This window comes from Hypanus sabinus, chromosome 3 (assembly GCF_030144855.1).
Source record: "Hypanus sabinus isolate sHypSab1 chromosome 3, sHypSab1.hap1, whole genome shotgun sequence".
NCBI classification, from domain to species: domain Eukaryota; kingdom Metazoa; phylum Chordata; class Chondrichthyes; order Myliobatiformes; family Dasyatidae; genus Hypanus; species Hypanus sabinus.
In genome coordinates, this window is record NC_082708.1 from 169,634,011 (window position 1) to 169,646,293 (window position 12,283).

General features: G+C 39.1%; 1 protein-coding gene across 1 annotated transcript in view; it reads right to left on the bottom strand.

Moving 5' to 3' along the window:
- Nucleotides 1-1,885: 1,885 nt before the first annotated feature.
- The window catches only part of LOC132391902 (zinc finger matrin-type protein 1-like), an 80,850-nt gene continuing 70,452 nt past the window's right edge, over nucleotides 1,886-12,283 (bottom strand). The window contains exons 5-7 of the mRNA XM_059965661.1: nucleotides 10,454-10,732; nucleotides 9,086-9,173; nucleotides 1,886-3,698 (exon numbers count right to left, since the gene is read on the bottom strand). Of these exons, the coding sequence (XP_059821644.1) occupies nucleotides 2,870-3,698; nucleotides 9,086-9,173; nucleotides 10,454-10,732 (1,196 nt within the window). The 3' untranslated portion in view covers nucleotides 1,886-2,869. The remainder of the gene's footprint in view (nucleotides 3,699-9,085; nucleotides 9,174-10,453; nucleotides 10,733-12,283) is intronic.

Below are 12,283 nucleotides of genomic sequence, written 5' to 3' on the forward strand. Positions count from 1 at the left end.
GTTGAACATAAGGAATGATTGCTATAGGATGGAGACCACTTGTGCAGGATTCCCTGGAGGTTAATTTGCAGGTTGAGTTGGTGGTAAGGAAGGCAAATGTGATTTCAAGAGGACTAGAATATAAGAGCGAGGATATAATGCTGAAGCTTCATAAGGCATTGGTCAGACTGTACTTGGGAGTATTGTGAGCAGTTCTAGGTGCACCTATCTAAGAAAGGATGTGTTAGCATTGGAGAGGGTCCAGAGAAGGTTCATGAGAATGGTACTGGGAATGAGAGGGTTAACATATGTATGAAGGGGATAATGCTTGATTGACATGATATCATCGGGTATATTGAAATTGGAGGTGGATAGGTTCTTGATTTAAAGGACATCAAAACTTATGGGGAGAGGCAAGAGAATAGGCCTCAGAGGGATAATAAATCAGCCATGATGGAATGATGAAGCAGACTTGATTGACCAAATTGCCTAATGACCAAACGGCTCCTATGGCTCATTATCAAAACTAGAAAAGAGATTAAAGAAAAACAGGTGTTTTGAATTGGTAAGACAAGCGATTGCAGGTGCTGGAATGTGGAGCAAACAAAATGAAACGCTGAAGGCACACAGTGGTTTAGGCAGCATCTGTGGAGGAAGAGGAATGGTTGATATTTTGGGTTGAACAGAAGGAATGATTGCAAAAGGGTGGAGTTCACTGGATGTCTGAGGGGAAAGAAGTGCTGTCTAAGAGAATATTTGTTAATTGTAGGTGACCTGTCTAGAGGAGTGTAAATAGAAGGACATGAATGAAAACAGTAGACAGTTTAAAAAAAATAGCACTGGAACTGTGAGATATGAAATACAGAACATTTGTAACTCATGAATAAAAGAGAAAGTTGGAAATACTCAGCAGATCAGGGAGCATAAGGGGAGAGAAAAACAGAATTAATGGTTTAAGTGTATGGCTTTGCATCAGAACTAACCAGAAAAGGTTAGGTAAGTTGATAAATTGGTTTCTTGTTGTCTCATGTACAGTGAACATTGTTTTTACATGTCACTTACACTGATCATGATATTACATCAGTGCATTGAGGTAGCACAAGGATAAACAAAAACACTGCAGAATATAGTGTTTCTGTTACAGAGATAGTGCAGTGCAGGAAGACAATAAGGTGCAAGGCTGTAACAAGGAAGATTTTGAGGGTAAGAGTATACCTAGGGGATTGTTCAATAGTCTTATAACAGTAGGGTTGAAGCTGTCCTTGAACCTTGGTGGTACATGATTTCAGGCTTTAGTATCTTCTGCCCAATGAAGAGAAAGAACTGTATTGAAATCTACATTGAATCTTGAGTGCTGATGAAAGATCATATTATGAACTTTAAACATTATTTCTATTTACAAAGATGCTACCTGACTGTTGACTATTTCCAGCATTTCTGCTTTTATTTCAGACGTTCTCATTCAGCCCAGTCATGGAATCAGATGGCACAGAGGCAAGCCTTACAGGTCACTGATCTCTGCACTAACCATCGGACATCTATTGACACTAAGGCTATAGCAATCTTACTTTCTTCTCCCCACAATTCCATCAGCTCCCCCAAGATTCTACCAGTCACTGAGACGTTAGGGAGAAGCATAATGGTAGATTAATTTATCAACCTGCACATCCTTAGGATATGGGAGGAAACTGAAGTGTTTGTAGGAAACCTATGAGGTTTCAGAGAGAGAGTGCAAATTCCACAAACGTAGAACTGGAGGTCAAGATTGTTGTTCCGACTGGAGATTGGAACTTTGTTTGCATGCAAAGATTAATTAGGAGGGTGATAATACTATTATGGTCTTACTTTATTCCAAGAGAATGTTTCTGTGCACCAAAGATCACCACTTTTGCTTCTTTATAGCTTTTATTTTGGAGTTTACAATTTGTACTAGATTTTAATTGCCAGCCTGTGCAACAGAGAGTGTACATGAATGTCTGTACACTGTTCACAGCAAGTCACAAACTGTACTAGTGCCTACGAACAAAAGCAATTATAATCACACAAAATATTATTCTGCCTTATGTATGATCCTTTAAAATTATTACATCAAAGCAATCAAACAAGCATTTGTGCAGATGGGAGCTTGTCATAACATAATAAATATCATCTTCCTCACATCCCTAGCCTCTGTCCCCAAAGTGTTCATCAGACAAAAACTTGAGTGTGCTGGCCAAAAGGTGCTATAATATATAGAGTCATGTGATTGATGTTTAATATATTACACACTTAAATTTTCATACAGTGAATTATTTAGTTTATTCCCTGATGGAATGAAAGCGACACCAACAAAGCCTGTATTTACTTCCGATCCCTAATTGTCCATGAGGTAGTGGTGGTGAGCTCACCTTCTCGAACTTCTGAAGCCCTTCTGTTGAAAATGCTTCCAGAGTTTAGTTGAGAGGGTGACAAAGAAGTAGACTCACCAACAATGAGGGAACTCAATCCTGAAGCTCCTTGTCCAACAACATCATGGGAATGCCTTCACCAGGTATTACAATAACTAGTGCAATATTACTTAAACATTTAAAATTATTGTCACATTGTTTATTAAATCTTGAATTTTGAATGGCGCAGTATTTTACAATTTACTGTAAATTATCTGTTATAACCAGAGTTTTGATGTGCAAACAAAAAAAACTATTAGGATAACACACATACTCCATAACTAAAGGTACTGATAATTTTTTTTAAAGTATTTGAATAACAAACATACCAATATTTACTTGGGAGGACAAGCATAGTTAAATTTTTGAACATGTCTTTTAACAATATAATTTTATTCTTAGAGCGCCTGAGCAAATTAAGATGATGATTATGTATCAAATTTCTTGCAGTTCCTACTTTTGATTCAAATCCCTAAAATAGATTCATCCCAAAGCTTTTCCTCTTCTGTTCTCATGTCAACTTCCTTCTTTTTTCTCTGCTTTTTATGTCTTTGTTTTGTGTCCTCTTTTTCTAGGCATTGGTCTTTTCTATCCTTTTTGTGTTTAATCTTTTCTTCTTTGCTCAGTGTAAGCTCTCTTCTATCCCTTTCATTGGGTTTCTGAGCGGTTTGATTTGTACCTGGTTTCAGTCCCTGTGTTTCAGTGCAGTCCTCATAATCACTATCTCTATTAGATTCTGTGTCCTTGTTTCTCTTGTCCTTTCTGTGTTTCTTCTTCCTTCCCCTCTTCTCTTTTTTATGTGAACCAGTGCTATCATCAGAGCTCACTGGTTTACTTTCTTCAGCTGACTCCACCCCGTGTAGATTCTGGGGACTTTCTGAACAGGTTAGCTTCAGATATGGCAACTTTTTTGCACAATACTTCATATGCAAGTCACACTTTTGCAATGTTTGGGCCCTTGCATGGTCACCTTGCAAGGGGGACCATTGTGATACTTTGGTCTCCACATTCACTGGGAGCGGTTGTTCATTCTGGAATCCACTTGAGTTGAGGGTTGGTATGCTTTGTTTTACTTCAAATGAACACTGAAAAGATTGGAGTGGAATATTCAGATGCAAGCCACTACTCTCCTCTGCCTCCTCCTCCTCTGGATAGTCCTCAAATCTTCTAAAGCACACCTTTGGCACAAGGCCTCGTGCTTTCTGAACTTTAATGAAGTCATCAAGTTCATCCTGGAATGAATCATACCTCTTTGATTTTGTATTCTTTACCAGGGTGGCCACTTCATTTTCTCTGTAAGGAAAAGAAAGAATGATCAGATCAGATCACTTCTGGAAAATCCTTCTTTTGATTATTTTGCTAAATAATGAAGCCAAATGTTTTCCTGGGAACGGTTCGGCGAGCATTAAATAAATCATGATCTCATACAGTGCTCCCAGACTATAACTTCAGCTTCCCACAGTTCTTCCTCATTGCACAAAATCCAAAGAAGCAAACATGAAATGAGCATCTGATCATTACACCTCTTCCACATGGGTATAACAGCTTTAAATTTCAAACTTGGACACCCTTGCCTCATTTGACATCACCCATTCACTTTCAGGCCTTCATAAATCAGAGTATTGAGTACAGGAGTTGGAATATTGAAGTTCTATAGATGTTGGTCAGGCCAAATTTGGAGTATTGTGTGCAGTTCTTGTCGCCTATACAGGAAAGATGTGAAGAAGATTGTAAGAGCATAGAGATACTTTACAAGGATGTTGCCAGGACTTGAGGGCCTAAGTTGAAGGGAAAGTTTGAGTAGTTTAGAACTTCATTTCCTGGAGTGCAAGAGAATGAGAGGTGTGCAAAATTATGAAGGGTATAGTTAGGGTAAATGCAAGCAGGGCTTTTTCCAGTAAGGTTGGGTGAGACTAGAACTAGAAGTCATTTGTTGAGAATGAAAGGTGGAATATTTAAAGGGAACATGAAGGGGAACTTCTTCACTCACTTCCAGCGTAAATTGTGTAAGCGGGTTCAATAGCAAGTTTGTATAAGTACATGGATATGGAGGCTATATGGGTTGACAGGACTAGTCAAAATAACATTACTGTGTTGTAATGTTCTATGGCTCTTTTGCAACACGATCAATTATATTTTTTAAATATTCAGTTAGAGAAATTAGAGCAACAAAGAATCTAAATGGGTAAACACAAGGAAATGGGTAGGCCATTTAGAACAGAGTTCAGGAAAAACTTGTTCACCCAGAGAGTTGTGAATCTGTGGAATGCTCTGCCTCAGAAGGCAGTGGAGACCAATTCTCTGGATGCTTTCAAGAAAGAGTTAGATAGAGCTCTTAAAGATAGTGAAGTCAAGGGATATGGGGAGAAGGCAGGAACAGGGTACTGATTATGGATGATCAGCCATGATCACATTGAATGGCGGTGCTGGCTCAAAGGGCTGAATGGCCTACTCCTGCACCTATTGTCTATTGTCTAATCTGCTGGAGGAACTCTATATTAAACATATTCTGTGGGGGAAAGGTAGTATTGATGTTTTGAGTTGAAATTCTGCACAAGGAGTCAGAAAAACTGATTTAGACACAAGAAATGTAACAGATGCTATAAATCTTGAGCAACACATATAAAGTGTTAGAGGAACTTAGCATTTAAGGAAGAGAATAAACAGTTAGCACTTCTAGCCAAGACCCTTCATCGGGACTGGAAAGGAAGGGGGCAGAAGTCAGAGTAAGGTGGGGGGAGTGAAAGGACTATAAGCTGGCAGGTGGTAGGTAAAGCCAGATGAGGGCGAAGGTGGGTGGATTGGGGAGGGTGGATGATGTAAGGTGCTGGGAGGGGATAGGTGGAAAAGCTACAGGGCTGAAGAAGAAAGAATGTAATAGGAAAGCACAGTGGACCATGGAATAAAGGGAAGGAGATGGGAAGCCATAGGGAAGTGATGGACAAGTCAGGAGGGTGGTGGAGAAGAAGGGATAAAATGTGAACAAGAACAGGGAATGAAAAAAGTGAGAAGATTGGGGGAAATCAGAGGGAAGTGATTATCAGAAATTGATTTGGAATTTAGTACTTTCCTCCATTTATACAAACACATTTCTTCCAACACATTCTGCCAGGACCACTCAACTCCAGACTACTTTGCAGCCTTGTTTAAACATAGTCAAAAGAGTGATCATCAGCAGTGAGGTGAACATCATAGTCTCTGACATCAATGCTGTATTTGACCAAAGAGCTCTGCTAAAACTGAAGCCACTGGGTAACAGGGGAGAACACTCCAATGGTCGTAGTCACATCTTCCACAAAGGGAGATGGTTGTGGCTGTGGGGTGGGGGGGGGGGTGGTGTCAATCATTTTAGTACTAGGACATCACTGCAGGAAAGGCATAAACTATCTTGACCTGGAAATATATTGGCAATCCTCTGTCATCACTGGGTCTAAATTCTGGAACTTCCTGCCTATCAGAGGTACCTTCATTAAATAGACTGTGGCAGTCAAAGTTTCAACTCACAAACCCCTTTCTTGAGGGCAATAAATACTGGCCTTGCAAGTGATGGCTACATCCTTTCAAGAAATAAATAAATGAAAACAAAGTGCTTTTTGTTTGGTTTCATGGAGATGTTTGGTAAAATAGGCAATGGAATTACAATTAAGATTTTTAGTACATTACCAGTTTGGAAGATATATAAGCATATGTTAAGACGTAGGACCAATTTGTACCCAAGTTCAATATTTTGAAGGGCAATGGGGAGAGAATACTGCAATAACTGAATTACTCTATGGAAGAACTAGCATAGACTTCACGGCATCTTTCAGTACCATAGAAAGTCTAGAATTCTAAGTTACCATCCTGTATTCCCATGTGTGAGTAAGGCATTACTTTGAAAGGAAGGTACAGATCTGTATAGGTTTTCTCAGTTGATTTCCTGGGTTTAAAGGACTGCATATGTGTGTAGGTGGGAGAGGCTTGTTTTTGCTGCTGTCTGTTCGCTGCTTGTTGTTCTGTTGAGCATGGCAGACATGCTATGTTAATGCCAGAATTCAATACTTTCATCCCCTCAAAACAAATAAATAAGCTCAAAGACTGTGGCCTCAATACCTCCTTGTGCAATTGGATCTTGGATTTCCTCACTTGCAGATCCCAGTCAGTTCAGATTGGCAACAACATCTCCTCCATAAAGCTGTGTGTTTAACCCCCTGCTCTGCTTACTTTTCACTTATGATTGTGTGGCTAAGCACAGCTTCAATGCTATATTCAAGTTCATTGTCAGAGGCCGAATCAAAGGTAGTGATGAATCAACATATAGGAGGGAAATTGAAAATCTGGCAGAATGGTATCATAACAACGACTTCTCAATCAATGACAGCAAGACCAAAGGGCTGATTATACATTTCAGGAACTAAAGTCAGACGTCCATGAGCCAGTCCTCACTGGAGAATCAGAGGTGGAGAAGGTTAGCAGCTCTAAATTTCTAAGTATTATTATTTCAGAAGACTTGTCCTAGGCCCAGTACGTAAGTGCAATTAAGAAGAAAGCACGGCAGCACCTCTACTTCCTTAGCAGTTTGCAGAGATTTGACATGAATCTAAAACTCTGACAAACTTCTATAAGTAGTTCACGAGCCAGTAGGTTTGATTGGTATCACCTGAGGGGAATAATGCTCATAGCGATTTTTGGCAAAGTATAATCTCGAGAGTTAGAAAATACGAGGGGTGATTGATATGTTCATGGCCCAAGGTAGGAGTCAATTTTAGAAAACCTAGCACATTTATTTTTCAACATAGTCCCCTCCTACATTTACACACGGTCGTGGAGCATATAGATCTTGCTTCTCAAGAAAGTGTCCACAGATGGGCGTTTGATACGTTCGTGGCCTAAGGAGGAGGAGATGAGTTATACAACTCTCATTACATGCACATGCAGGTCACTCTTTGAGTGATTATGCAGAAAGTTTGAAGTTAATAACTCATCTCTTTTTACCTTAGGCCACAAACTTATCAATCACCCCGATAAGCTATTAACTTTAAACTTTCTGCACATGCTGAACTACATGTTCATGTAAAGAAAGCTGTATAACTCATCTCCTTGGACTTAAAGTGTCACATCCTGTATACGCGTGCAACCCGATGAGAGCCCTACAAACCTCTATGCCAACAGTGGCAACAATCTTCCTGATGTCTACAAGCCTTGTACAGGTTCTAGTGCCACACTTCTGGAACAATGGGGCCTCAATCTTGTCACAAAATGCTAAAGACATGATAAAGACATCTGTGTCTTCTGAGCAGATCACTACAGATTGGTATCCCTCCCTTGTTCTTGTTGACACTGAAGAGCTGACACCTCCTCACTGTCTTGAGATGTGATTCTGTAATATTTACATACAGAATCTTCTCCTGTAGCTTTGCTCTGTACTCTGTACCGGTGGCCCAAATTTGGGGTCCTGGCTCACAGACTAAAATGTGTAGTGACCAAACAGCTTTGCTGAAATGGAAGCCACTGGGAAATAGGGTGGGGCGGGGGGTGCCAAACACGCCAATGGTTGCAGTCACACTTTGTACAAAGGGAGATAGCTGTGGCTGTGGGGGGTGGGGTCAATCATTTTAGCACTAGGACATCACTGCTATTGACTAATGACTGGCTGCATCACAGCCTGCTATGGAAACACCAATGCCCTTGAACAGAAAATTCTACAAAAAGTAGTGGATATGGCCCAGTCCATCTCAGATTAAGCCCTCCTAACTATCGAGCACATCTACACGAAATGCTGCCACAGGAAGCAGCATGCATCAAGGAGGGCATCAAGCATACCAAAGACATGCTTTCTTCTCGTTGCTATCAGGAAAAAGGTACAAGAGCAGGTTCAGGAACAGTAACTACCCCTCAACCAGGAGGGTATTGAACCAAAGGGGATAACTTCACTCAACTTCACTTGTCCCATCATTGGTTGAGTGAAAAGTAAACTTAGGTCATCAGGGACCCCCACCAGGTCATGCTCTCTTCTTGCTGCTGCCATTAGGAAGAAGCACAGGAGCCACAGGACTCACATCACCAGGTTCAGGAACTGTTATTACCCCTCAGCCATCAGATTCCTAAACCAAAGGGGATAACTGCACTCAACTTCACTTGCCCCATCATTGAAATGCTGCCCCAATCTATGGACTCACTTTTAAGGACTCTTCATTCGCAATACTTACTGCTTGTTTGCTTGCTTATTTATTACTGTTTAGTAATTATTGTATTTGCACAGATTGTTGTATTTTTCACAGTGGTTATACACACAACTTGGTAAGGTCTTTCATCGATTTTGTTATGGTTATTATTCTATTATGGATTTATTAAGTATGCCTGCAAAAAAAATGAACTTTGAATCTTCAATTACCTTCTCCAAATGAAATTCAAGCCATGCATTTCAACATACGTATTTTGTTAAGTATGTCTTGAAGAAGTGATGTAACCCAAAAGAATTTTTTAATGGTAAACACTGCCTTGAAAATCAATTTTATTTAGAAAGGAGTTAATTATCCATAAAGGACAGACCAAACAATTGTTAGTTTTATTCCATGAAGACTTGTTTTCTAGCTAATTACCACCAAACTTTTAAACTACATGACATTTTCGTTTAATTCTATTGATGATGATGTGTGTTAAATCAATAGGAATTATCTGGATAAAATATAAGTTCTTACTTAAATTGATGCTTGTATCCTTGCACATGACTCTGGTACTGCTTAATGGAATTAAGTGTAACGTTGCAGATAGCGCAAGTAAAATTACCTGTTTCGATTATAAAAACAGAAACTGAATTAGTTTGCCATTCAACTACCATTAAGTCTGCAAAAATGTTACAGTTTCAATAAATATTTTCAAATATTAAAGGTTAAAATATATTGCCAATATATACAATCTATACAGTTCCTCTATTAAATATTTACATATATCACAAATTAATTGAAAAGCACTCTAATCTAAAACATAAGCAGCCATTATTAGAAATACTCAGTGGTTCAGAAAGCATCTCAAGGTAGGGAAAAAGAATTTACTTTTCCCATTGATAATCTTTGGTCAGAAATAGGGAAAGAAACAGAAAAATATTAAGTTGCAGAGAAAGGTCAGGGTGGAGAAAAAAAAGGGAATTAAAAAGGACAAAAAATCTGCAAGCATTTTTAAAAATGTTGTAATCAGATGTGAAATTTAATCTGTAAATTTCTTCACACTTGAAACTACTTACAGCTTATTCAAAGATCTATACTCTTTTGTTAGTTACACGATGACACTCAAATGTAGATGTGTGATGTACAGATTTATCTAAAAACTATAATAGTTTTGTGTGTGTTGATAGTATATTCATTCAGCTTTTTCCCCTGTACTTTTCAGATCCTTAAAGGTACGTGTGTGCGTGTGAGAGAAGATGCACGTGTGTGTGAAATAGGGAGGTGTGTGTTTAAGAGAGACAGGATGGTGTGTGTGTGTGTATGGTGGAGGAGAGAGGGATGGAGGGAGAAGAGAGGTGTATATGCATGCCTGTACCCACTGGAATCTAGAAGAATGTAGGGTAATCTCAACTGAAACCTATCAAATACCGAAAGGCTGGATAGTGAGGATGTGGAGAGGCTCCTTCTGATAGTAGGAGAGTCAAGAATCATAGAGCACAGCCTCAGAATGGAGGGACATCCACTTAGAATAGAGACAAGGAGGAATTTCTTTAACCAGAGGGTAATGAATCTGTGGAATTCATTGCCACAGTTTGGCTGTGAAGGCCAAATTATTGAGTATTTTTAAAGTGAGGTAGATAGGCCCTGGATTATTAAGGACATCAAAGATAAGGAGACAAGGCAGGAGAATGGAGTTGAGAGGGAAAATAAATTAGTCATGATTGAATGGTGGAGCAGATACAATAGGCCAAATGGCCTAATTCTTCTCCAATGTCTTATGGTCATAAAATGTTTTGAATGAAATTTAATGAAGCCAGAAGAGGTATTCTTCAGGTAAGCATAGGCTATTACACTTGTACACTGTGTTTTGCTTCAAATTCAGTGATGCTCGTATTTACTCACCATTGTTTTCAGAGGAGTCGGCCTCCTTCCCCATTTCTTCCATTAACTGTCTCTTCGTGTCATTTTTTTTGTGCTTCTTCCCAATGTAATGTTGTTGGGCCATTAGCGGATTGTTAAAGGAGGCATTACAAAGTTTGCAGAACTTGTCAGGATCCTCCTGATCCAGAGCTGTAGAGGCTTCCGGAGTTATTTCCTGCATGCCTTGTTCATTCTCTACAGAGGTTATCTGCACTGAAGGTGTATTAGCCACATCTGTGGACACTGTGATAGAACACGGCGCTGAAATTCAAAGGAATGACCACAATTATTCAGATTTTGCATTTCACACTGTTGTTCTTATAAAAACTCTTACAAAACAGATTCTAATAGAGGTGAAGTCATAGTTGCAACCTTAATACAGAAGACTGATCAGCGAATTATATTTGTATCAGGGCCTAGTTCTTGCTTAAATTTTGGAGTCATGAGAAACAGAATGTAGACACCATTTGTACACATTTCAGATTTTCAGTCTAAAGTTGGCACAGAACAGTGACAAACGCACTTCAAAAATGCAGTAATAAGTCTGAGACTTCAACACGGAAATGCCAATCAACGTTCCTTTACACCCTAAACACTGAATTGATTTATGCTCATCTGTAGGAATGGACTAATAAGTAGGTAATATCATTTGTCTCATGCAAGTGTCATGTAATGACCAGTTCCAAAAGGAGAATCTAATCCTTAACAATCAATAGAAATAATATTGCTAAACACCCATTATCAATAATTTGAGTTGAAGGTGATGAAGGGGAAACATTCTTGTTCCGAAAAGTAAAAAGATCCATGACAGAAATCAAATAGTTGGCTGACTCACTTCCTGAACTCCCAAGCTTTTCTGCCATTTTTACAAAGTTCAAATTAGGAATACCCTCTTGCCGTCATGAGCTCAATTTGAATAACTCACCAACATTGAGTTATTCAACCAGGGAGAGAGTTCCACTTGGACATCCACCATCTTAAACATCAGCCTATCAGACCCAGTACATAGAAGTACAAATTGTTTTGCTCCAATATACTGTACCAAACCTTCTTCAGCAACATGGTGCTACCATTGAGATTAAGGCCAGCTGGAACATAGGATCACTACAAGCTGGAAATTCACTTCCAGGTTACACTATGCTCAAATCTGACCATTTACTTGCATTCCTTCATTATCATTGTGTCTAAATCCCAGAATTTCCTACGTGATGTTTCTGTGGTTTTTAATAAGATGCCACACCACAAACCTCCCAAGGTCAATTACAGATGGATATCATATGCTCTCTTTATAAGACATAGGAGCAGAATTAGGCCAATTGTCCAATTGGGTTTGCTCCATCATTTGACTGTGGCTAATCCATTTTCCCTCTCAGCCTCAATCTCCTGACTTCTTCCTGTATTCTTTCATGCCCTGGCTAATTAAGAATTTATCAACATCTGCCTTCAATATACCCAATGACTTGGCCTCCACATCACCTGTGGCAATGAATTCCACAGATTCACCAGTCTCTGGCTAAAGAAATTCTTCCTCATCTCTGTTCTAAAAGGATGCTATATACACAAATCATTAACAGAAATAAAGAAACAGCTCCATCTCAAACTTATTGCAGTTCAACTTCTAAACACACAAATTTTCAGTTTAAAATTAATTTGTGTTCTTTTTAGCATTGTTGGTTTTCTAACCTGAATATACTAAAAATATTGTCTGTTATGTTTTATATGGGTTAGAGGTATCTTTTGAATGTTCCAATTACACATTTTCCTTTTTATATGTAGTCCATCACAGGTAAAGCTCTCCCCACAATTGAGCAC